Here is a 27,320-nt window from a genome sequence, read left to right as displayed (position 1 = left end):
AATGAATGGGAGCATGAGCCACGCATGCGTGGCACGCTCCCATTCACTTCTATGGGAGAGGTGGGGATTAGCGCTTGGTGGTGGACGGACCTCGGAAAATCTGGGGTCCTCCAGCCACAGCGCTCACCGCTCCGTTCTCGATATAGGTGCGGGTCCCAGCGGTGGGACCCGCACCTATCAGACAATGGGGGCATATCCTAGTGATATGCCCCCATTGTCTAAGATGGGAATACCCCTTTAAGTCCTATAAGCTGCAATGAGAGGCCTCCATTGACCAAAAGTGTCTTTCTTGTGCATCACACATTTGCTTGTACAGACAGATATCTGAGAAATATGGAGGCCAAGTAAACACTTTGAACTCTTTGTGTGTGTGTGAAATGCATTTGTCTTCAGACCCTTTCACTTTTTTCACATTTTGATATGTTCCAGCCTTGTGATAAAATAAAAAAATCAAGTTTCCCCGTATCAATGTGCACTCAATAACCCATAAGAAAAAGGTGAAAACAGAATATTGGAAATTCATTAAAAAGAAAAAAGTAAGTAAAAACAAAAATTTAACATGGACATAAGTGATCATCTTTGAGATGTTTCTACAACTGTAGCAAATTCAGTTAATTGAACATGATTCGGAAACATATACCTCTGTTGATATACCGTAAGGTATCACTGCTGACAATAGATATCAGTGCAAAAACTATGCCATGAGGAGGAAAGAAATGCCTGTAGAGCTCAGAAACAGGATTGTGTGGAGGCACTGATCTGGAGAAGGTTACAAAAAAATTTCTTCTGCACCGAAAGTCCCCAAGAGCATAGTGGCCTCCATAATTCTTGAATGGAAAATGTTTGGAACAACCAGGACTGGCAGCCCCACCAAACTAAGCAATTGAGGGAGAAGGGCCTTGGTAAGAGAGGTGATCAAGAACCCAAAGGTCACTTTGGCTGAGCACTAAATATTCTGTGTGCAGATAGCAGATAAGAGAAATATCCAGAAGGTCAACCATCACTGCAGCATTACATCAATCTGGGCTTTATGGCAGAGTGGTCAGAAAGAAGCTTCTTGTTTGCAAAAAAGCACCTAAAGGACTCTTGGACTGTGAGAAACAAGAGTCTAAGGCCAAGATTCTGGCCTTAATTCTAAGCATTATCTCTAGAAGAAATCAGGCACTGCCTAATACCATCCCTACAGTGAAGCACTGTGGTGGCATCATCATGCTGTGAGGGACAGGGAGACTGGTCAGGGTTGAGGAAAAGCTGAATGGAGCAGAGTAAAAAGATATTCTTAATGAAAACCAGATCCAGAGTGCTCTGCACTTCCGACTGGGATGAAGTTTCACTTTCCAACAATGACCCTAAGCTCACAGCCAAGACAACACAGGAGTGACATAGGGACATCTCTGTGCATGTTCATGAGTGGCCCAGCCACAGCCCTGACGTGAACCCAATTAAACATCTCTGAAAAAACTAGAAAATGGTTGTCGACTATCCTCATCCAACTTGATACAGCTTGAAAGAATCTGCTGAGAAGAATGGCAGAAAATCCCCAAATCCATGGCATCATACCCAAGAAGACTGGAGGCTGTAATTGCTGCCAAAGGTACTTCAACTAAGTCCTGAGTAAAGGATCTGAATACTTATGTCAATGCAAAATTTTAGTTCTTTCTTTTCAATAAATTAGCAAAGATTTTGAACATTCTGTTTTGACGTCATTATTGGGTATTACCAGAATATTTTAGGAATCGGAACATTATGAGCTGAATATGTCATTTGCAAATGTGAAAATGTTTGATTTATAAAAAATTACTAGATCATTTCAATCATTGTAGTGAATGACAAAACACATAGGGGTCATTTATTAGGAAATATACGTGTATCAAAGGCGTAGATTTTGTTGCACAGGGTTTTTGCGGCAAAATCTGCGACCTCATGCCGAGGTGGTGGAAAAAGGCTGTGTGGCGTGGGCAAGGAATAGGGTGGACGTGCCGGTCAGACTAGTGGCCGATTATTGGGAAGGAAGCGCTCTTTACTGACAACTGGCTGCTCATTCATTTGGGTTGAAGCGCATTTACCTCCATGCAGCGATCACCTCCACAGTATGATCATTAGAGATGAGCGAAGTTATGAAAAATTTGATTCCGCTTCGCCAAGTTTCACAAAGAAATTTGTTTCTTCACTAATTACTTTGTCATGAATGCAAATTTCTTTGTAAGCAGTGGGTGCAATAACGGGGAACAGTGAACGCGCCCCATCACTGAACCCCCTCAGGTGCCGCGTTCATCGCTGATCGCGGCATTTGAGATTAACATTGAGGGCTCCCAGGGGTTAATCTGGTTAAAAAAAAATACTCACCTTATCCATAGCGTAGAGGCTGCCACGGCCATCTTGATTGAGGACACCATGCGAAATCTCATGTGGTGACGTGATAACGTCATCACACTGGGCGGCATGGTGACGTCATAGAATTTGCACGGTATGTTCAATCAAGATGGCTGTGGCAACCTGTTTGTGCGCAAATGGATGAGGTGAATATGTTTTTCCAGGGAAAATATATTCTTTACCACAAAGGGCAAGGAACTTCAGCTTTGCAGCAAATATAATTTTTCCTTAAATGTGGATCGAATTCCACTTCGGATACTTTGATTCAATAATGATCACTATTGCCATCTCTTGTCCTCATATATCTGCATTGTTTCTGGGCAGCAGATCACTGTTTATACAGCACGATCTGCTGCCTATAATTTACTTGCCTGCTGTCATGACCGGCGTCATGCAAAGGGAGGGAAATGGGAAGGCCCTGTCCAAGGGAGAGGGAAAGGTGGTGACCCCTGACTCACCTTGAGGCTGGCACCTGACTGCCCTGACGTCCCTAGACGGGTTCCTCACTCGTACGCCGATCACGTGCCTAAACCCTGGCTTTCCCTAAGATGAGCCCTACGTTGTGAACGGGGCGGTGGGATCACTAGTCCGCACCACTGACACTAAAGGAAAATACCAAGGAGAGGACAGACAATACAGACAAACATATAATCCCAGGTGGACGACAACAGCAGACAACAAAAACCCAACAGGGATCCGGAGGGTAACGTTCTGGAACAACAACCAGGGATCACAGCTACTCAGCTCCAGTGGGTCAGTATAGAAGTCCAGGCAGGAAGCTCTATATCTGGCAACCAGAGAAGTGGGAGAGGGGAATATAAGGAGGTTGGGAGTGCTGGACAAGAAACAGCTGAGGAGAAGAAGCTATGGATCCCTGAGTGAGCCAAAAAGGGTTGCAAGGCAAACCCAGAAAGCTACCATTAAGAAACAGCACTATCTTTACACATAGAGCGCGCAGCCACCCGCTGCGAGTTCCTGACCCCGGGTATAACGGAGTCAGACGTGGCTCTTGACACCCTCGTGACACCTGCAGGGACGATGGACCTGATGGATGATGGACGAGCGTTTTGCTTGTTCATTGGGTGATTGGCTGCACCTTTAGATGGGCAGTTTTCGAGAATGAGCGATTGTAGGAATGATCGTCCCCAATAATTTGCCTGACAATCGGGCTGAAGAATATGTTGCCAACTGGGCTACCTCTTTACAACTGCACAATAAAATTAAATGAAGGGTACCCACTGTAATGTCCCTGGTAGAAATCAGAGCTGAACTCTGGATTTTTGTCACAGATTTTCAGTTTGAACTGATTTGTCCCAATTTTACTCAGTCATACTAATTCTCTTGCTACTCATTTCCACATCTGATTTTTAACCATGGGTAAAAATCCCATGCATGTGGACTGGGTTGTAGAAACCCCATTCACGTGTATGAGATTTGGACTGGGGTTGGATTTCATGCAGATTTCTGTGCAGAATCCGCACTGAAACTCATGTCAAATTCGACACTCGTGAACATAGGGCTTAGTCACACGTTCCTGTCTGTATTGAAGATTTAAGTAATTGGACTGTGCTGCATCCGATTTTTGTATCCGCAAAGGGCTGAGTTAAGGAATGTTGCCATGGTATTTCACAATGGCTGATCCGTTTACTTGCATCTGAAAATAATTATAATTTGAACAGTTTTGTAAGCAATAGAACATGGATGGCGTCTGTGTTCTGCCCGTGGTTTTAACAGACCCACAGATTTCTATGGGTGCATTTGATGTGCAAAACAGACCAAAATAGTAGCGTACATGCCTCCACAAGAATGGGTGAATACCTTAAAATCAATGGATACGTGTGCTGTCCATGGGAGAACATGAAGAGCACATGTCCGTGATTCAGTGACATGTGAATACTCCCCCACACACTTTACAGAAAAAAATAACAGATCCACATTACATCATATGCACTATTTGCATCTGGCACTTAATGAATTTTACATCCCTTTGACTTTTGAATTGTGGTTCATCGTTTAAAGCAGCTTCAAAGTATAATTAACAATTCCATGGTGTAATGTTATTAATGGAAATTCTTTGTACTTTTCCTTTAGATTTTCAGCAAACATACCGTACATTTAGAACAGTCCATAATCTGAAGTTTATTGAAAGATCTCATGGCCTTACCTGCTCAGAATAGTCCCAGAATATTTCCAATACTAACTTTAAAGAATTACTATCAATTCCCAAGTATAGATGTCACTCCACAGCACTGGAGCTCTGTCGGCAGCACTGCTGCTCTGCAGAACAGTAGTCCTGTGCGTGCGGTCTTCTCTCTGTGTCTGTATTGGTTTCATCCAGGTACCCTGGTTTCCTTCCATACTCCAGAATATACGTTTCAGCATAATTGTCTTTTTTATGTAACTGCACTATAAACTGCTAATTTCCAGGGGTTATGGCCACCTCTGCAGTGCACATACGAGATGCCTATGCGCACTCCCACAGTCCAGGCCACCAGAGAGGCCAATGCTATTGTTCCTCAACTCCAGTCCTCTGGGCCCACCTACCGGTCATGATTTGAGAAAATCCCAAAGAATGAATACCTGTGGTAAGTCCTGATGCACTGACACTAATTATATCACCTGCTCAAAACTAAGGAAATCCTGAAAACATGACCGGCAGGTGGGCCCTGAGGACTGGAGTTGAGGAACCATGTCCTACAGTGTGCAAGCCAGGCCACCATTGCTGGATTACGGGGTGGTCGTCACTCCTGGATATGAGCAGTGTATAATGTGATGAAAAAATGAATCCAGCCAGCAAAGGAAGCAATATGGACAATCACAATATAGTAGTAAGTGGCTTGTATTAGCTTACTCTACATGATAAATGCCATTGGCTGAAGTGAGACAACCCCTTTAATTTAGATCACCACAGAACCTTTTGGTGGCCATGATGTTGTCTGAAAGTGGCCATATTTTTACGTACTTTCATGCACCTCTTATCCTTAAACAAACCAACCAATAGACATGTAAAGAAGAATGAAAATGTGCAAGATCCGCTTAGAACTCAAACCTACAGATGCCATTCATGCCCACCCCACCATTATCATCATGGTTATGAGCTACGGTGTGAGTGTATTTTTCAACCACGTGCTATCTGCATTTTTGTGGATAGCTCACTGGCCAACTCATTTCTACTGGGCCATGCACACATCCATATTCATGTGGCTATTCAGCAAATTATAGAACACATCCTATTCTTGTTCGTATTTATGGATAAAAATAACCCTTTCTATTGTTGGCAGTGAGAAAAATATCTAATGCACATGGAAGGTATCCGTATCTTGGAGATCCTTTGTTATGGACTGAAATACGGACATGGTCAGGAAGTAGATAAAGTTACATGAAACCATGGGAAAGACCTTACAAGGTCTACACAGATGCCTGTAAAGCCAATGATTCACATTATCTCAGAAGTAACGGAAATCCCAGTTACTTACTTGTCCAGTACAGAAACGCCATTGTGCCCACTCGTTCCTATCTTATATAAGATTCAAGGTTCATGGTTTCCACTTTTATGTAAGTTCTATTTAGATGTGAATTTTTTTTCCAAGTGATACAGGGAAATGAATACCATATGCTCCCCAGCTGCTTCGTTCTGACAGGAACCATTAAAGGCAAAGCATGGAAATGAATTCTGTCTAAGCCTTATGAAAACACTTCTTTCTGCACAATGGTCTGACCAGCAGGGAAGACTCGGCTACACTTTCAGCTTCTTGTCAGCCTTTCAGACATGGATCTGCTGTTCTGGCTTGTAACCCGGACCTGAACTTAACTATCCAAACTTTTTTGTGCTACTGTTTATTTACTTCTTTGTTTGTTTAGAGGGTTGAGATGGATCCAGCGGACTGCGAATGACCAAGCCTTGTCTCCACACCAAAATGCAGAGTCTCAGCAGGATCTTATTTCCATGTTGCTCTTTCAGTATTTTAAGTTCTCTTTGTTTTCTTGCGTGAAGTTGTTGACATTTATGAGATATACATGTTTCTAAAGGTCCCTTTACACAGGATGATGATCTAGCAGATTGCTGGGAAGGAAGCCTTCCTTCCCGACAATCTATTAATTGCTAGCGGAGGAGACCGGTGCATTTACATATGGGGAGGAGTGATCGCTAACGTCATCGTTCTTCCCCACACTGTCTCGTTATTTACCTCCTATATCATCTACCGGGGAGTTCATCCAACTTTGCTAAAGTCTATCCTGCTCATTCTAGGATTGCTGCCTCTGTAGAATCAATGTGGAGCAGAACCTACAAGTCAATCAAATTAAAAAGGTTATCTCACAAAATGCGCCCCCTGTCCAATATATGCCCTACATACATCACAGAATGGAATCCCCATATTGAGACTTCCCTTATGACCATGTCTGCCTCATAAGGAACCTAACCATCTGTGTTTTACATTGCACATTTTTGAATGACCACATGTAATACTACATTTTTTCTACAGTGGCCACTGCAGGGTTAATGTATAACACAGGGATGTCTACAGATAGGAGAATATTTCCAGGGCAAGATATCCATTGCAATCCTTTACAAGCCCAGAAAAAAAACCAGTTGTAACCCTGCCCCGATTGCTGCCACTGGAGCATCATTTCAGTGTAGAGCAGGACCTACAAGGCAACCAAAGTAAAAGGGCTGCTTCACAAAGACACCCCTGTCCGTATGTATGCCTTATATACATCACAGGAGGGAATCCCATCTTGGGACTTCCCATATGAGAATGTCTCGATCAGAGACAACCTAACCGTCTATGTATTACATACCACATTTTTGGATGACCAATACTACATTTCTCCTCTAGTGGTCTCTGCAGGGGAAATGAATAGCTTTATTTTACATATTCCTTTAATGTCTCTTACAGCTGCTCACCTGTCATTCTCAGTGAGCAATGAATACGCTCGTCTAGACTGATTTGCCGCTGATTTCGATTAAAGTCTTTCTCCTGAGTAGCCACTTCCCCCTAGCTGGCACTGGACTGATTAATATTAATAAAAGCAGACATAATGTTTGCTTATATTCAATGTCATGTTAAGCCTGTGCTTTTAGCTGCATACTAGATGTGCTCATGTAATTGATACCTTACTAATCTCTTACAGCAGAGGCTTATCATCTGTCCTTTGTAAACAGATTTGGTGTTTTCAGGTTTAAAGGGAATGCTCAGCCTTAAATACCATTTTATTTTTATTGTTCTAACAAGGTTCAAAATCTTGTTTGATTGATTTATTTAGTTAATATACCTTAATAATGGCAGGAACTTTGCGGGTCATTTACTATCAGATATACGGCAGTTTTCTGGCGTATATCTGTCGCTAATTGCAGCGCAAAGGTTATTTGCACCGCAACCTTTGACTTTTCCCCTGCTTATGCCAGGTCTAGAAAAGTGCGAGTGGCATGGGCAGGGAAGGGGAAGGTTTGCCAGGCATGTCTCATTTATCATTTCCTACGCCTGTTTTAGGCGTAGAAAATGGTCTACATTTAAGCAAGCAAGAAAGCTGGCTTACATTGAGATCGGCGGTGGATGTGCTGAAGCTATGTGGAGGCCGGCGCCTCTTCATAACTTCAGCGGATCCACCTCCGGTGCAGGGGTTATTAAGACTGGCGTCTAAAATGTTGGTCTTAATAAATGGCCCCGTTTTGCTTCCAGATGCCAATTCCCAGCATTGCCCCCACTAAAGGGCTTACAGGCTAAGGCCTCATGCACACGGCCGTTGTTCTGGTCCATATCCGAGCCGCAGTTTTTGCGGCTGGGGTGCGGACCCATTCACTGCAATGAGGCCGCAAAAGATGCGGACAGTACTCTGTGTGCTGTCCGCATCCGTTGCTCCGTTCCATGGCCCCGCAAAAAAATAAAATAATAACATGTCCTATTCTTGCCCGTTTTGCGGACAAGAATAGGCATTTCTACAATGGGCAAATTGCAGAAGGCACACGGGTGGAAGGCACACGGGCGGCTTCCGTGTTTTGCGGACCGCAAAAAACGGAACAGTCGTGTGCATGAGGCCTAAATGTGAGCATAGAATGCAACATTAATATAGTACGGGATAATCTGAAATCCTAACCTACCTTTCATTCCACTTCGAGGCTCATCAAATGTCGTAAATATATGCATCAAATATCGCAAGCGGGCATCACTTGCGACATTTTTATGTCGCAAAACTAGCGTGGCAGCCTTGATACATGTACACCTGTATTCTCCCTTAGAGGAACTTCTTCTAGCAGAGAATACTTCTGTAATATGGCATGCAGCAAAAAAATACCCGTATGTGCAGTATGTGACCATGTATAACCAGAGGTATACAAACATACCGCACCGCCCAATTTCCATTTCCAAGTGCAGTGCAGTTCGGTGCAATTTTTGATGCATTTTTGTTTTGGAGTGGATCCTAAGAACTAAGAGTATAGTGTAAAATACAGAGTTATGTTCTATTCTTTTTTTTTTTTGGAGCCAAACTCAATCTTGATTTTAAAAAGAAACCTCTGTAGGTGGTAATGAGCCAGAGCCGAAAACCTTTGTAAAAACCTGTGTCAAAGTGCCCTGTGTGAACCTGACCTTATGGCACTTTGACAAATGTGGCGCAGGTTTAAAAAAGAAAAGAAAGAAAATGTAGCCCCTCTAACTCAGAGAGGCTGTAATAGAGCGATGGACGGGGAATGTTATCCATCTGCACACAAGATGGAGCTCTTCTACAAAACTGTCAGATGAAGATTATGTATGATGGGATTATGTGCGTCTCTTGGTTTAATGGACAGATTTGGATAAGAAGAATTAGCATCAAGCAGAGTCCAAATATTTGAGAAGGATAATGGGCTGTTTGTTTGTACTGAAACTCTCCAGCGCACATTTATTACTGATTCATACATCATTCGCCCATACAGTGTATACTAATCAGATAGTTTTCATGATGTCCTAATCTTTCTGGATTAGCCGAGGGCTGCCTCAAAAGAAAAACTCATTTTTCTACTTTACAGATCTTGGAAATAAAACGGGGGAGACTGCAGCGTAATAAGAATGAAGCAAGAGATGACCTTTCTGCCACCTCAAATTCCAAAGTCTAAGGGCGACGTCACATGTGGCGGAAAAATCTGCCAGAAAATACGCAGGTGTGGATTTTTACAAAAGTGCAGATTTTGTCTCTAATTTTTATGCATGCATTAAAATGCGGATTTTGTTGTTTATTTCTGTGCGGATTACATCTCCCACGTACAGCTCCAGAAGATATGCAATGTATCATTATTTGTCCAGCAGAACTGTATTACGCAGTGGAACAGAGGCAGGGATTGACACTTTTCAACCCCAGGGGAATTCTTTATGTGACGTCATTACTGTGGAACTGTGGAATATGTAAGCGCTATATAGATTAATATAGTAACAGGTTAAAACACATACGTTACAAGGCTCTGTTCACACTAATGTCAAGGCGTTTATATCCCATGGATCCGTTTAAATAGATCAAAGTAGGTCCTGACAACACCTTTGACTTACATGGTAAAAGAGACAGGGAAAACTTTTGTTTACTGGTTGAAATGCCACTTGAGGGCAATTACCTGCAATCAGAAAAATCCCACTGACTGCAATGAGAACATTAAAGGGATTTTCTCGGAAAACACATCGATGTCCTCTCCTTAGGACAGCATCATGTCAGGTGCTGGTTTACCTTCTACAACCAGATGCCCTGCTGCATCTAGGTGAACCAAGAAGTTGCATAGCGCTTTGTTCTGCTGATCAGCGGTGATCCCGCTGGCCAGATCCCTACCAGTCACATATCTATTCTTGGGAAAAACTCATGTGAATAGAGTCTTTATTATGTATTAAAAAAGCTTATAATGTCCACAGGACTGTGGTACACTATTTGATAAATCCCTGTAAAGTGCTTATTATTTGCAGCTGTACCCTTTGCCAAATGTAGTACATGCGGCAATGCAGCTACTGTAAAGAGTAAATTGCAATTGGAGAACAAAAAAGACCCAAAACATACCCTTTTAGACGATCTCCCAAAATTGCATTGAAAAGTGGGGATGGTCTTCTCAAAGAAAAAGGCCACTATGCATAATATGTGGTAGAACTGAAAATCTGTCTGTGACGTGGTCTTTTTCAGAGATTGCATTGTGTATAATGTACTTCATTTGCAATTTAGTGTCCTTTCTCGTGTTGTGGATTTGGTGTCCCTCAGGATTACTTATTTTACTCATTAATCCACTTACCTATTCTGCAGAGCTGACATCAATCCCTGCCCATGCTAGGGCTCACAATCTAAATGATGTGTTAACCTATCTGTGTGTTTTTGGAGGAAACCAGAGAACCCAAAGGAAGCACATGCAGACATGGGGAGAACAAACTAACTCTAGGCAGATGTTGCCCTTGGTTAGATTCGAAACCCAGGAACCCTGCACTAACGGTGCCAACCACTGTTCTGGTTAGATATGCATGCAAAAGCTGTATCTTCTCTTAATAGCAAACATAATTGAAAAATAAAATATGACATTTATCATCAATTTAAATGATGCACAACACATAAGGAATGATAATAACTCTATCCCTCATTGCCAAGATATTTACCTCTATAAATGTCCTCGGCTGACCTACATCTTGAAGACAACGCAAGATACTTTGTAGGTTTTTTCTGCATCCTGAGACCAGTCTGCTGGTGACACTGTGAAAGTCGAGGAGCACCAGAAGAGGGGTGGACGAGGCAGTGATACTGACAATGACCTCTCCTACTGCCTTCACTTGAAGTCTTCAGGTAATTACTTTCTATGTTCAGTTCTTTTTACAGCCCATGCTCAGGGGTATCTGAATACGTACCCAAGCCTCAAGTTAACAATCTCCTTCAAACAAGTTCCTATAATTCCAGTGACTGTGGGTGCGGTTTAAAGCAGGTTATGTGAAATTCCATACTTGCTAACTTGCAAACTATATAATATACAAAACATAGTTACTAATACTTCAATCTGCATGTCACATCACGAGCCATTCTAAACGAATAGGGGAAAGTGCCATTTTGCCATCACATACAGTATGTCATGTATGATATGGCTCACCAACTCTAAACCAGTCTTTCACTCCAAAAGACGTCTAAATATTACTGTGGTAGTAAGGGCTGTCCATGTGATAGGAAACCGAGGGCCACCATAAAACCCATAAAAATGCAATAACAGTCAAGGAGAGAAGGAGTGCCAGGCACCAGCTATCTCCTCTCTCCCCATTGACAGTTATCTGAACGTGTGTGTATATGGAGATAGTGTGGAGGGAGTTGGGAGAGACTCAGGCTGACAGCTATAGACTGTTTATGGTAACCTGCAGGTGAGGAAGTCTTGAATTACAACCCCATGTAAAGTGCTATATGTCACAGTGATAAGTTAGAAGTCTTGATAATTGGGGTAGGGATGGTGGTTGGAACCATAAATGGTTGGAATAAAAGGCCAATATTGATTAGCTCGGCATTGTGTCTACTGGGTTTTCATCAGATGATCCAGGGAGAGGGAGTGTTAGCAGTGCAGGCCATGGACCTGTAAACTACTTTGTGAGAACTGATCAAAGTCGATCAAAGCCAAAGTGGCAGAGGGTCCAGCTGCAATCTTCTGCCTCCTCTTCCTAGCTCTTTCCATTGCCCATTGGAGAAGACAATTGTTAGGAAGGAGGCCCTCCTGCATGACAATCACTTGCTTGTCAGTGGACGAGACAACTGTACATTCGTACAAACACTTGATAGCAATTATCTGCCCGAACATCACCAATCAAACTTCTAACATGTCCTTATGAGTTGACATATCGCCTGTTACTAAATGACAGGCATAATTAAGACTTAACTTTTACTTTTCATACGCTATAAAATATATCCCTCAAAATATACTAGAGGTTGAATGTAAAATACAGTTTTCCACAGTCCCACTCTCAGGGGGGCTCCTTGGAAACAAAATCAGCTGTGTCTACACTTATACAATCAGTGTCAGACACTAAAGGGTGACAAGAGCTGATATGCACCAGCACCTTAGGTGCACAAAGACGAGGTAGCAGTAATCAGTGTATGCTGGCACCCTATGTGCACAATTCAAGCAATAATGCGGAAGACAACATATAACAGTGTATACATAATGCACAGCGGCATAAAGAAAAAACAAAAAAACACACAATGATTAGGTGCAAAAAGATAGCGTGCAACAGCCTCAAAGACATGCTTGTCCACAGCCACTACACCCCAGCCACTCAAGGGACCACATGGTTGGACCGTAAGATCAATGGCTGTTATAGGTGCAGTGGCTGTGTGGCCTGCAAGATACTACAAAGCAGCAAAACCTTCTTTAGTTCAAATCTGCAGAAGTCCTTTACTATCAAGGACTTCATCAATTGCCGCACACGGGGTGTGATCTATAAGATCACATGCGTGTGTGGACTTGAATATTTAGGCAAGACTAAAAGGATAGTCGTTTGCTGCAGTCCACATGTGGTGGGGCTGCTCCCCCAATGAAAAACACGCTACAGTGTTAGGGGTTGAGCAGTTCCCCATATTTGCCACTATATTTCTGTGATTTTGTTTTATATGTAGTGTATGTGCCTTTACCTGGCATTCAGTGGCGTACCTACCATATAGGCAGACCACGCAGCTGCTATGGGGCCCGTGAGGAAGGGGGGGCCCTGCAGTGGAGGAGAGTCCCCGCCCCTGTCTATCTTCCTAACTGTCTCCCGTCTGCTAGCCCCGCCTCCTAGCTCCGCCTCCTGCCTGTTAGCTCTGCCCCCGCCTGATTCCTCTGGATTGCCACAACCAGTAATGAAGTAAGTGAGGACTTGTAGGTGAGGACAGTGCAGAGGTGTATGTGTGTGGAAGGGAACAAGGTCACTCAGCTTTCCCAGGCTATTCCTCTGCACATATGCCATTCAGAACAGGAGGGAAGCTGGGTGTCACTACATTATGTAATGTGACTCAGCTTTCCTGATGTCCTGCATGGCACAAGTGCAGAGGCATGAGAAGATATGAGGGTTGTGTTACTCAGCTTTCTCATGTCTCTCCACATGTGCCATGCAGGAGAGCAGAAAAGCTGGGTGCTATTACATCATGTGATGTCACTTAGATTTCCTGCTATCCTGCAAGGCATAAATGCAGATAATAAGAACATGGAAAGGCAGGGGGAGGGGTCACCCAGCTTTCCCAGAGACTCATGTCTCTGCACATGTGTCATGCAGGATAGCGAGTAATGTCACTGTATCCCAGCTGTCCTGCATGACACAGAGGATGGGGGAAGGGGGACACTCACTTCATCAAACTTTTCTCATGTCTTTTCTCATGTGCATGTGCCATGCTGGACAGCAGGAAAGTTGGGTGGTATTACATCATGTAATGCCCCAGATTTTTGTCAATATATGCTGAACACTGCTGGAACCTACCGGATCCCATTCACTATAATGGGTCTGTTGGGTTCCAGCGTGAGTGCTGCTGCACGAGATGGGGCAGGGGAGAAGTTAGGGAGGGTAGTGAGAGGAGCCAGGGCGCATAGTGGGAGGGACTAGGAACGGGCATGGGGCCCAATCTAAATTCTTGCTATGGGGCCCAATGATTTCTGTGTACGCCCCTGCTGGCATTCAAACACTCTTTTGCACCTGGTAACCTCCATCACAGGGTCTGATATGGGTGTGGCTTACAGTCTGGCCTTGTTCACATTGCACTAGTTGTCCTGCTAGGCGGTTGTGTGGAAGCCTGGCTGTCAGCTGGATTTCATCACCTTCAGACCGTGTTCACACCATAGTTAGCGTAGTGGTAGGACCCCTTGCCATCCTGAGAGACCGTGAAGTGGTGCATGATGTGCTCCGATATTTTCCTGACAGGAATATATTGGCAAAAGTCTCAGCTTTTAATATCTGCATTTATGACTAGCCAGTATAGTCAGTGGCATATCCGTTTGGTGCATTTTTTCTGTGATTTATATGATTATATTTTCATCCGCACAATGCTCCGTTTTGTGTAGGATGCCTCTGTGGTGCATGTGGACCGCGCCGGCATCCTCCATTGTATGCATTTTTTTGCTGGGGAAAGTCGTTTGCTGCGATCCACATGCGGTGGGGCTGCTCCCCCAATGAAAAACACGCTACAGTGTTAGGGGTTGAGCAGCTCCCCCAGATTTGCCACTATATTTCTGTGTTTAAAGACTAAAAGAGAGCTGCGTAGATGCCTCGGGGAGCACCTGGGCGATATCGCGAGTGAGCGCGATACACCAGTAGCCCGGCATGTGAATGATATCCACGGAGGGGATCCAAGCTGCATCAAGGCTATAGGCATCGACAAAATCCCATCACCTATACGTGGTGGCGATTGGGACCGTCTCCTATTACAGTGGGAAGCACGCTGGACATTCCAACTCGATACAGTATCCCCTAGAGGTTTTAATGAACAACTCCATTTTGGTTGCTTCCTGTAACACCCATTAAAAGTGCCAGTTGAGATTTGCCCATCCTTTGATATACTTGGAAGCACTATAACTAACTTGTCCCAATGATGAATTTTTCTCCACATTCCGTTAGAACGAACTCTACCTTTTATGGTGCCCACCACCCCCTTTTTGAGTCTCCTTTATAGCCATGGTTAAGAAATTAAAGCATCAAACCACCACAAATACCATTCTTCACCTATTACATACCCATATCGGGGTCTGCTTAGGTGTAGACTGTATGGACATATATCCCGATGCCCATCAGTATACACCCATATGGTGCTTTCATATTATTGCCCGTATGTATGGACAATCTATTTACCTATATTTTGTCCTCCTCATGTTTAACATGCTCCCACAGTATGCATTTGGCGGACAGTGTCCCTATGCTTATACTTTATATACTGTGGAACTTTCCCTCATGCTATTGACATAAGCATGAGGGCTGTGATGTCCAGGGAAACTGGCAGTGTATCTTCAAGTTGTAGCACATGCCCTGGAGGTGGCGCGCCTGTGCGGTGACCTACTTTCGCTATTGGCCACTGGCGCAGGCGCAGTAAGCGCCGTTCAATGCACGCTATACTTTGGTTCCTGGCAAATCTCTTTGCGCATGTGCCGCCCTCACATCTCGCGATCGCTGACGTCATCATACTGCGCGTCGCGCACATAGGTCGACGCAACGCTTTAAAAGACTGGCGGGCTCCTGCAGAGAAGCCAGGTAACATCAATGCCTGCCGCCCTAATTGTGTACCGCAACGAAGGGAGGGGTCTTTCATCTGTCCCTTTCTCTTTTGCACCTACCTGTGCATTCTATTCCACTTGGGAGCCATCTTTCCCAGTGGTTCTTGTATCTGCTGGCGAGTACTACTCCCAGCAAATGCTTGGTGGTGAACACCGTCTCCGGCAAGCAAAACATATTTGTGCCCACTTTTCATATTCCCCTGATGGGAGGATTGTTTCTGCCTCAGAAACGTGCATGTTGGAGTCTTTTCAGGGCAAAATAGGGAACGCAATTCCAGGGTTAGGTTCCGGACGGGGGCCCAACTAGTGGGACACCCCGTGGTGAGATTAACAGGGCTATTGTAGGGCCCTGAGGGTCGTCTAGGGACAAATAGGAGCATCTTCCTGTGATCCCCCCATATCGTGAAGACTCCCTACCATCGAACCGGACCACCCTACCAAGAAACAACGGAACGGAGGTGTCTGAAGAGCCAATCATCTGTAGGGTAGGACACTGGGTTTCAATGGTGCCGCCGTGCACCTTTATGATATAGGTGCAGCTGTGCATTTCCGTTGCACGGTATCTTTTTGCACCTAATCATTGTGTGTTTTTTTGTTTTTTCTTTATGCCGCTGTGCATTATGTATACACTGTTATATGTTGTCTTCCGCATTATTGCTTGAATTGTGCACATAGGGTGCCAGCATACACTGATTACTGCTACCTCGTCTTTGTGCACCTAAGGTGCTTGTGCATATCAGCTCTTGTCACCCTTTAGTGTCTGACACTGATTGTATAAGTGTAGACACAGCTGATTTTGTTTCCAAGGAGCCCCCCTGAGTGTGGGACTGTGGAAAACTGTATTTTACATTCAACCTCTAGTAAATTTTGAGGGATATATTTTATAGCGTATGAAAAATAAAAGTTAAGTCTTAATTAATCCAGATCACTATTCACTACCTTTTTCTCATGATTCATGCGAGTGATCATTTATGAACATCATTTCTCTGATTCATACTAAATGACAGGTACCCTCTAAAACGTAAAAAAAAATATTAAAAAGGCATAGAAAACAGAAAATCTCCTTTAAGAAGTATCACAAATGCATGCAAGTGATTGTTGACTTACATAACATAAACACCAAGCTCACCTGATCTATCATCGTTCTGGACATCACATCTTCGGCATAGTTCTGGAATTGTCTTCAGGGAAGTTATGGAATACTGGGGAAGATAGAACAACACGGATTACCATGTAGGATGGTACTGGAACTAGGTTCAAAGGACTACATTTGTGCTTTAAAACAAATTGCAAATTCAATTCCCAGCCCTTTGTGTGAGTGGATGGGATTTGTAACCATCTAAACTCACGATAAGGAGGAACATTGTGTGAGCCACTCTAGTTAGGAAAAGTATATAACAAAGCGAGACTCAGGAAGCAGAAGCAAACTCCTTTAAACAGAACTCCGTGCCTGGTTATTTTTTGCTCCCAGAGTTTACATTAAGATACATGACACTGTATATACAAAATACTATAATTTCGGAGAAATTAGGTTAGTTCAATAAAACAGTATCATCTAAACCATATGCAGGATGACTGAGATGATGAAAACTCAGCAGTATTTTGGTACAAAGCAAATATAGGCTGTATTAATCTTTTCCTGAACTGAAAAAATATTTCTTATGGACATCCTGTAATTATCGATTTCTTTTCTGTTTTGCCTTGTATGACATTATACCTATAATTGTGGCCTACTACATGCAGTAAGTAATGAATGGGCAGTATAAGAAGAGTCATATGTTATATTACAAAGTAACAACTTCTAAGGCTAGTTTCACACTTGCGGCAGGACGGATCCGACATGCTGTTTAGCATGTCGGATCCGTCCTGTGGCTGTTCGCCGTGCCCCCGCTCCGTCCCCATTGACTATAATGGGGATGGGGGCGGAGCTCCGGCGCAGCACGGCGGTGCACGGAGAAAGCCGCCGGACTAAAAAACCTGACATGCAGTAATTTTAGTCCGGCGGCCTTAAGCCGTGCACCGCCGTGCTGCGCCGGAGCTCCGCCCCCATCCCCATTATAGTCAATGGGGACGGAGCGGCGGCCCGGGGGCACGGCGAAACAGCCGCAGGACGGATCCGACATGGTGAACAGCCTGTCGGATCCGTCCTGCCGCAAGTGTGAAAATACCCTTAGTATTAGGGTCCATTCACACGTCCGTAGAATGGGTCTGCATCCGTTCCGCAAATTGCGGAACGGGCGCGGACCCATTCATTCTCTATGGGGCAGGAAAAAAATAGAACATGTCCTATTCTTGTCCTCAATTGCGGACAAGAATAGGCATTTATACGGGGGTGCCAGCCGGGTGTATTGCGGATCCGCAATAGACTATGGACGTGTGAATGGACCCTTAGTCTATAAGGCCGTGTTCACATTGGTGTTCTTATTTCCATTGTTTTGCTCCCATATAGAAGCATATATAAGAAAACAAAGGAAGCTCTGGATCCATCACATGAATGGCGCCCCATGGACCTCATTGAGTATAACTGAGTCCATCGGGTTTATATTATTTCACCCTGCATTTTATCAGACAGAATGGCAAAGTATGTTGTGCTATTTTGTCCCACATTTTTTATGGATGAAATCTGATGAACACGGCCTTGATTAGAGGATTCTTTAATATTACTTATCCTTTTATATTTCTTTAAGTAGGAGGCATCCACTGAACCAGTAGGAGTGCAACACCTGGTACCCCCACAGATCTGCTGTCTTGGGATGCTGCAGTGAAACAAAATAACAGTGTACGGAGTGATTGCCCATGGCTCTTTACTCTGTGCCGTTTCCAGTGCCAATGTACTTAAGCTCATCTGCCATTCACTTGAATGGGATCTGAGCTGCAGTACCTCGGCATGACCACTACACAGTCTACGGAACTGTCTGCCTCCAGCTCTGCGCCACGGCAGCCCCAAACAACAGATCAATGGGGGTGCCAGCTGTTGGACCCACATTGATCTGATATTGATGATCTATTCTAGAGATGGGCTATCGATATCTGTTGCCTGGAGAGCCCCTTTAAACTCACATTAAATGCATAAAGTCATTTTAAATAAAATCATATCAAAGCTTCAACTGCTAAGCATTCTTTTCCGAGTTTTCAAGCGATTTAGTGAACATGCCCCCACAGAGCCTTATCAATATTGGTCTAGGCACTGGACATCTTCACTTTTTTGTGGAATAGAGTCATCTCCAATAAAGTCATGATTTTGTTGGTGCATTTTTTTTTTACACTTTATTTCTCATGCCATATACAGTGGTTTATAACATCACTGTCCTGTTAAGCTCACAGTGCAGAAAAAAACTAATGTGGATCAAGTTTTTTTTTTAAGTTAAAGGCTATGTACACCTTCAGAGGCAACTTTTGTTTATTATTGCATTTTACTAATTTTTGGCTTAAAACCATATTTTCAATTGGCTTTTATTAAAAATATTGAGCCATTCTGTCACAAAGTGTTAACTGCTTTCTAGCTGTGTGACTGGTACTTTCACTTTCACTTTGTGCCGTCATTTAATAAACCTTATCTCTAAACTACTAGGAGGTTATAATCACTTATTTAAGCCACATTTTTATCAGTAAGATAAGGACTGAGCTATCTTCAGTGTTTAGGAGGTCAGAGAGCAGAGATAAGGAGTCTGTCTACTCCTGGTCTGACGAAAAAGACAGAAAATCCACAGCCTGCTACTACAGCATCTCAGCTATGTACGCAAAAAACGATTCCATATTTTAATAAAGACCAATTGAAAAAAATATTGTAGCTCAAAATAAATACAATATAATCATAAAAAATGCCCCCAATGGTGTACAGAGCCTTTAAGGCCTATTATGACAGTTTCAGTGATATTCTCCTGATCAATGGAGGCGGGTGTGTCTCTGGATAACTTGAAGGACCTATATCACTCTGGGGCAATAATTAAAAGCACACAAAGTAGCCACTAAGTTTACTTTAGGAATTTAAAAGTGGTAGTCACTCCAGAAACATTCACCTAGCCAGCGTCTCTACATTTCCACTCACATCATTGTTACATAAACATTAAGCAATATCCGGATAGCCAATTATGGACAGAATTTAACATTCCTTACCAACCACACTGCTCGCAACGTCAGAGCTAAAAATGCTTTCTGCTCTTTCAAACACCGAAGATGCCAATCAGAAACAAATGTAAAAAAAAAGCTGAGAGAATAAAACAATGCAAGGATTTTGCAAATAAAATATTTATAGTGCATTGTGAAATGAAAGAAAGTTGTGTAGAGTCACCACAAACTCAACCACATTAAAGATGTTGCTATTAATATGGACGTCTTGGTGCCAGCATGGATTACAATCGCTTTGTTCTGTTTTCTCCACTGAAAGATTTCATTGAAAGAGTATTTGGTTCATTTCCTTTTCCGACCTTCGCTCAAATCTATCCACTTCTAAAAATAATTTTTGGATCATTTTTGTCAGATTTCTACTTACAGCATTTTAATGAAAATAGTGTCAGACTGGCGTTCCTAGGGCCTACCAGTAAATTGCATTTTGGGGGCCCACTGCACAGCTACATTAAAATATCACCTGACTTGCTGGTTTGCAAATCCCTAAGGCTAGGGCTACATGTGATCTTGGGTACAACAGGTTTCGGATAACCAAGAATTGCAGTGTAGCAGGGCAGCCATAGAAATGAATGGGGTTGCATTGCAACTCACGTTTGCTGTGATCACGACACCAGAATCGCAAAGTATCCAGCATGGTTGGATTTTTTGTGATTCTGGGGTTGCATTCGCAACCTCAGCCTAAAACACTGCTGACAAACTTATTTTTTTTCCCATAGTAGCCTGCTGCCTAGCCTGTGCCTCAGACTGTTCTGTCCTGCAGCCTCCGTCAGTATCCTGCTGACTGGCTCTTGACTTGGACTAAAGCCATCTTAGCTATGTGATCCAGGAATACATTCTCAATCAGAAGCAGGCAGCACAAGATGATTGATGATGGGGGCTCCTCCCGCAACATTGAGAAGGCAGGTCCCCGGGAAAAGAGCATACTGTTTGTCCTTCATCTGTGCCTAGAAGTAATATAAGCCACCCAAACCTGATCCCTCTACAATAGTGAAGTGGGTAGTTTCTAAGCTATCCCCTATTCACATGATAGGGGATAACTAGGTGATCACTTGGGGTCGGAATACTGGGACCTCCACCAATCCTGTGAATAGGGGTTCTGTTCCCCCATTAAAATGGAGCAGTAGGCCGAGCACGAGCTCCATTCATTCTCTATAAGTGCAGTCGAGCTCCATTCATACTCTTTTCCCAGCACCCCCAACAACCAGCTGTTTTGAGCAGATATCAGTGCCAGAAATTACACAGTGAGTGGGAGGCTCCATCCACTGTGTAGTTTCTACTGCTGGTGTACAGAAGATTAGCTCCCATTCACTTGAATGCTGAAGTAGCCCAGCACAACCACTACACAGCGGACAGAGCCTTCTGTTTCCGGAACCGTCCACTGTGTAACTTCTGGTGCCAGTGACTGCCAGAAACAGCTGAGCAGCATGGGTGCTCTCCAGGTTAGGGATCCACCAGCTGCTTTGTTGGCCGTTCTGAGCCTGACTTAAACGCAAATGTGAAAAATCATACGGCTATCACTGGTGGTGGACTCAATAGACATGACTATTAGTTTGGAAGGCAGCATGCTACAGTAAGTACATTGTCATTTAAGCAGGCACATATGACAACACTACTTCATCTAATGATATCTTACTGAGATATTCTCCCATAGATTTAATGCAGTACAGCACTACGAAAAAATACAGCACATGTAGGGGCACTACCATATGAACGAACCCTTGGAGTCATGTTTAAAGCAGCTGTCTCACAAAGGCAACCCCTTTTTAAATAGAGGCTGGATCTAGTGTCTCTAACCCCTAGACAACCGCTCTAATCACTGGTGGTGTCCTGCCCAAATACCCATTGTGTCATTTCAAAACATTGCTTACTGATCTCGCTGCTGAAATATCGTTCACATAGGGGCAGATTTACTAAAACGGTCTACGATTTAGACGCAAACCTGGACAACAGTGACTGATGCTGGATGATAAATCTGCACTTTTAGACTAAGTTTATACTACCTATTTGTTGTCTACTTTGTACCAGAAATCCTGGCACAATTTTGGTACACCAGGCCATGCCCCTTTCTCCTGAAGCCACACCCACTTACTGGGCATGGAAGAAAAACAAAAACCCTTAATAAAGTGTAAAGCATGTGCGTCACAATTCTGGCTCGATCTCAGCCAGAATAATAAATCTGCCCCAATGCCTACATGAGGTGTTTTCAATCTTGTCATACTGGGGCATACCCAGTTAGCAAAGTCTATATCAAAATGTAGTACCTCAGATTATCATCAAACTTGTCTATTGAACCCTGCGCAATATTAAAATAAAATAAATGTCAGCTATAAGGGACTAACCAGCCCCTCACCAACAACTGGGGGGTTTATGGTGGACTTTACCACCATGCAAATCAAGCAAATTCTTGTGGCCCCAGAGAGTAGTACCCCCCAGAGTCTTTGTGGGGTAGGAGGACACTTGCGGCAGTGCGACAGGGAGGGGCTCATCGGTGCGATGGGACAGAGCTTAGTGCTCCCCCAGACAAAACTTTGCTTGGAACCCCAGAAAGGACAAATCCACCCCAAGCTTTATTAAGATGTACTATCTTCGTGTTATCCTAACGAGGGAACACTTTACAAAATGGACGTATCAAACACCATTTGAAATGTATGTTCCCTTCAGATGACCTGCAGATATCTTCTCAATCGTTCCAAAGTCAAGAGAAATAAATAAATAAACAAGCCGTGAAAATTGTATCAAAACCGCATATTTTTCAGGTTCACCTAGGGAACTTCACGATTTTGGCCTGGATTTGCTCCTATTACTAGAATGTCTGCCAGCAGCAAATGATCCGATGATATCACTAACTGTGTGTCTGTGCAGTAACTATGTAACCAAGCAGTCATGGATATAGCATTTCCCAGCACTGCAAGCTTCCATTTACTAGATGATATATCAAACATTTTTATACCAATATGCTTTCTTTTTGGCCATTGACCTTACTTAGTTTTTATAAGAAACTACTTTACATGCTGTGACTCTCAAAATTCTACACTGCTACACAGCAACATATGTAAAAGTTGGAACTACATCCAGTGGGTCTCCAGGGTGAGTACACGTATCATTGATGCTAATGCTACAAATAGCCACAGCTTCTGCTTTTGAATTTACAATACAGTATTCAGAATATAATACAGTATTTAGAATATAATACATATTTCCACCTCTTTCCCTGCTATTAATTGATAAAGTGCTGTAAAAAAACTTTGAATGCGGCATGCATCACTCCTGCAAATGTACTGGAAGAGCTATGGGACAGGTCCACAGGCTGAAGTACTACGGTGCATAAGCGGCACAGCAGCCACTGTCACCGACGTATGTCTCTCAGCAGATTTTCATCAACAATTTGCCTTGGAGCAAAAGGTACTTTGAAGTCTGGATGTTTGTGGACATTTGCCCTTCTTGCTGCTATGTAAAACCATCAACTCCCTATTTTATTGCACTTTGAGGGGTTAACTTGCACTATGATTTCTGCTGTCGTTTACACTTACAGTTTTATATTGCTGAACTGCATTTTATATGTTTAGTGTAATACACCCTGTTCATTTGCACTGTGGCGATAGTGGCGAAAAAAAATAGGAAGGCGCTCATAGGGTAATAGGTTCACTTAAAGATATGAAATCAAATCAAAACATCGAAAATTATGCTCACCTTCTGGTGTTGTGCATACGTAGGCACAACACTCGTGAGAACAAGGGGTCGGTGCAGCCGGTATCTTCTCAGTCCTCGTCGGTGGAGTAGCCTAAGCTCCAGAGGAGTGATATATATTGCAAACAGAAAAAGATTGATGGTGCACTGGTGTGGTGGACCAATTGATACCTTCCGGCGCAAAAACACGACCTCGGTGGATAGATAAGGGGGTCTTTTATTGGTGATAGACAACGCGTTTCGGAGTTGGTACACTCCTTTTTCAAGTCTAGGAAATCACAGGTTTAAAGGGGTGGAGGTTTTTTGGTACAGAATAAAAGTAAATGACATTATATAAAATGTATACACGTGTTAAAAATGGATTAGGAGTAGATGTGCACGTAGGAATCTGTGCACATATACAAGTCAAATAAAACAAAGAGCAAGAGCACTAAAATGCGTCGTTTGGAGAAATTGAAATTGTCCACACATAGATGATAACACAAATGAGGACGGGTAAGGAGTTGATAGTATAGTAAATTAATATTATGACGTGATAAAGCTAAAATAAATTAAATTAAAATAAAATAAAATACATAGAGAGATGTGTGTATATGGGGGGATGCATGCAAACACACATGCAAGCGCATGCGTGGCCGCATGTGTAATTACATATAGGGCTGGAGTCACTTTTGGAAATAAAAAGTTAATTAATTAAAATAGGCTGGAGTGCCATAGATATGGTGGTATATATCATATATAAATCAATAACGATGGTCATCATAAACGATACCACAAATGTGATGGTGTAGCTGATAGTGGCTTCATTAATAGTGGTCGGATCGCTGTGTACACACATCTATAAGATGTATCCTAGTTTGGCATGGAGTATGGAAATCTATACGTGCATAGTAACAATAATAACAAGCATGCACATATACAAACAGATGTGCCCACACCTGCACAAGCATGATGGACACAGGAGATATAAGCATGTACACAGATGTGCCCATATCACAACCATGTATAGTGAGAAGCATGGCCAAGGCAACCAGATGAGACTGGGATTGCTGGTCCCACATTGATTCAAACAATAGGAAGGAAAAATAACCAATGGATGATTAAATAGCTGAATAAGTCATAATGCAATAGCCTGAATGAATGGGGGAGATGCAGCGATTGATGTACAGATGGTTCAAACCACTGTAGGATACAGACATTGCCGACCGGAACGGCACAACTGGGGAGTGAGCCTAAAATGATTTGAATTAACAAGGTGGGCATGAGGAGATGTGGAGCACATGGCTGCTGTTCTTACCTGTCGGGTCCGTGCTGGGGCTTGGAGCGCGGCCTTGCACGCCTGCTGGAAGGCGCGCTCAGAAGAGCAGGAGGGAGGGGGCGGAGCTTGAGATTGACAGCTGTTCAGTCTGTCGGCCCGGAGCTGTCTTTGTGAACAGCGCATGCGCCGAGCGCTGTGTGAAACGCTGGCTCTCTGAGCCACAGGGAAGGGATCGCTCTCAGGGAACATACCCAAAAGGGGTGATAGCTAAATGGGGGACATGAGTGGGGGGGAGTGGTGTGGGGTGGTTTGGAGGCTAAGGGCTGGTTGGGTGATGTGACTGAGAGTATTGGGCAGTTGTGGACTGGATGATAAGGGAAATATGTGATTGGATGGACATGTAAGTGTGAATGTTGGTGGGGTGGGCACAATTGGAATGGGGGAGCATTTGTATTGCCCTGATATATAGATAACTGGTGTAGGGGTGATTATACAACATAGAGGGACTGGTAGGGGGCTGAGCCAGTGGGATGGAACTGGTGTATGGGTACGTGGGTATATATGGGTGATTGGGGGTAAGGGATGATGGCAGGAGGGCTGTGTGCTGAAGGGAAATAATCCTATGTAAAGGATATGTCGACAAGAGGTATGGGGTGGATGGCAAGTGGCAGCTGGGGAAATTGGTGGTAGAGGACGTGTAGTGTGGTGATGGTAGGGGCTGCGGGAGATGTGAAGTGATTGGAGCATAGCTGATAAGGCAGTGGGCTGATAAGGAAAATTGCATGACCCAGAGCTAGTGGTTGGGAGAGGACTGGTCAAAAACAGTTACTCTCCAGTGATTCGTTTAAACCGTAAGGTTCTATGGTTTGCATTTTGAAAATCCAAAACATTTCTTTCCGTCTCAATTTCTGGAATCTGTTTGAGTGGGTAACCGGAATTTGTTCAATTGGAGTTATGGAGAGGTTTGTTGGGTCTTTATTATGGACCTGGAGGAAATGTCTGGACACACCATGTTTGGTGTAACCATTTGAGATATTCCAACGGTGGTTATTGATCCTTTCTCTCAATGCTTGGGTGGTGCGGCCTATGTATTGTAGTCCGCATGAGCATTCTAATAGATAGATGACATAGCTTGAGGAGCAATTTAAGAAGGATTTTATCTCAAATTGCTCTCCTGTAGAGTTGCTTGAAAATTTTGAGATCCGAGAGGAAATATTCAAGCAACATTTGCAACGGCAGTGTCCACATTTATAACTTCCGAGTAGTTGGGGGAAGAAAGAGATCGGATTTGTTGTGTTCTTTTTGCAGTCCCGTAGACGGCTTGGAGCAATAATATTTTTAAGCGTTTGGGCCCTCCTGAATGTTAATTGGGGTTTTTGTTGAATGTGTTTTTTCAAAAAAGGATCCGCCTGTAAGATATGCCAGTGCTTATTGAGGGTATTCCGCAAGGTATTGTGATTGGTATTATATGTCGTAATGAAGGCAGATTTGAATTTTTCTGCGGCTTTTGAGTCACCTGGTTTGGTTGAGCATGAAGTGAGACACTCTGTTTGGGTGTACCCCTCAGCTCGCTGGTATGCTGCCTCTATAATTTCCTTTCTTTTGGAATCTTTTTTTGATTACTTGGCTCTGGTTTCTGAAATCTTCATCCTTAGTACAATTTCTGCATATGCGCTTAAACTGACTGAATGGAATGTTGTTTTTCCATTTTTTGTGATGGGAACTCTGGTAATCCAGATAACTGTTTCCGTCAACTTTTTTGAAAAAAGTTTTGGTCTTAATGAAGTTTCCTTCTGAGGATATGACCAAATCTAGATATTCTACGGCCGTCTTTGAGTAATTTGCGGTAAAGGTGAGGTTAAATGTATTGTTGTTTAGATGAGACGTGAAACTGGCAGCGTCTTCCATATTTCCATCCCAAATTAGTAGCAGGTCGTCGATGTATCTCCTATAGAAGATCAGTCGCTTGTGCCAAGGGTGTTTGTTATAAATATATTGGGTCTCAAATCGACCCATATATAGATTTGCGTAGCTCGGCGCGAAACGCGTGCCCATCGCGGTCCCTTTTGTTTGCTTGAATATTTTATTTTCGAAGGTGAAAATGTTGTGGCTCAGAATGAAATCTATACCATCCAGAATGAATTGACTTTGTAGGTCTGGTAGAGTTTCATCCTGTTGGAGAAAAAGCTGTATTGCACTTATGCCCGCTGCATGTGGAATGTTGGAATACAGTGCTGAAACATCGAGTGTTATCCACATGTAGGACTCTTTCCATTTGATGTCTTTCAGGAGGGAGATAAGACTCGCTGAATCCTTCAGATGCGATGGTAATTCCATTACATATTTTTGTAGCAAAATGTCAATGTAGTGTGACAGATTGCAGGTTAAGGAAGAGATGCCAGAGATGATGGGTCTCCCCGGCGGATTATTGATAGATTTGTGCACTTTTGGTAGATGGTAGAAGAGAGCCAGGTTTGGATGGTCCACTAGGATGTATTCTTTTTCTTTTTTTGATATGACTCGATTTTTCTCAGCAGTTTCCAGTAGATGGATTAGTACTTTGGTGTCCTCTTTTAGTGTATTTTCCGTCATGACCTGATAGTAGTCTTCATCTCCCAGGATTTTAAATGCTTCATTCAGATAGTCACTTCTATCCTGAATCACAATACCTCCTCC

The 27,320-nt window shown here is 43.3% G+C and overlaps 1 protein-coding gene across 3 annotated transcripts in view; it reads right to left on the bottom strand.

Annotated features, from left to right (window-relative positions):
* Positions 1 to 27,320, bottom strand: part of LOC120988466 (synuclein alpha interacting protein) — a 239,487-nt gene that overhangs the window by 91,581 nt on the left and 120,586 nt on the right. For all 3 annotated transcript variants that reach the window (XM_040415945.1, XM_040415947.1, XM_040415946.1), the window contains one exon: positions 16,701 to 16,773. In XM_040415945.1, the coding sequence (XP_040271879.1) occupies positions 16,701 to 16,773 (73 nt within the window). The remainder of the gene's footprint in view (positions 1 to 16,700; positions 16,774 to 27,320) is intronic.

This window comes from Bufo bufo, chromosome 2, assembly GCF_905171765.1.
Source record: "Bufo bufo chromosome 2, aBufBuf1.1, whole genome shotgun sequence".
NCBI classification, from domain to species: domain Eukaryota; kingdom Metazoa; phylum Chordata; class Amphibia; order Anura; family Bufonidae; genus Bufo; species Bufo bufo.
The sequence above is the reverse complement of the archived record's forward strand: the minus strand, read 5'-3'. Positions and strand labels throughout refer to the sequence as shown.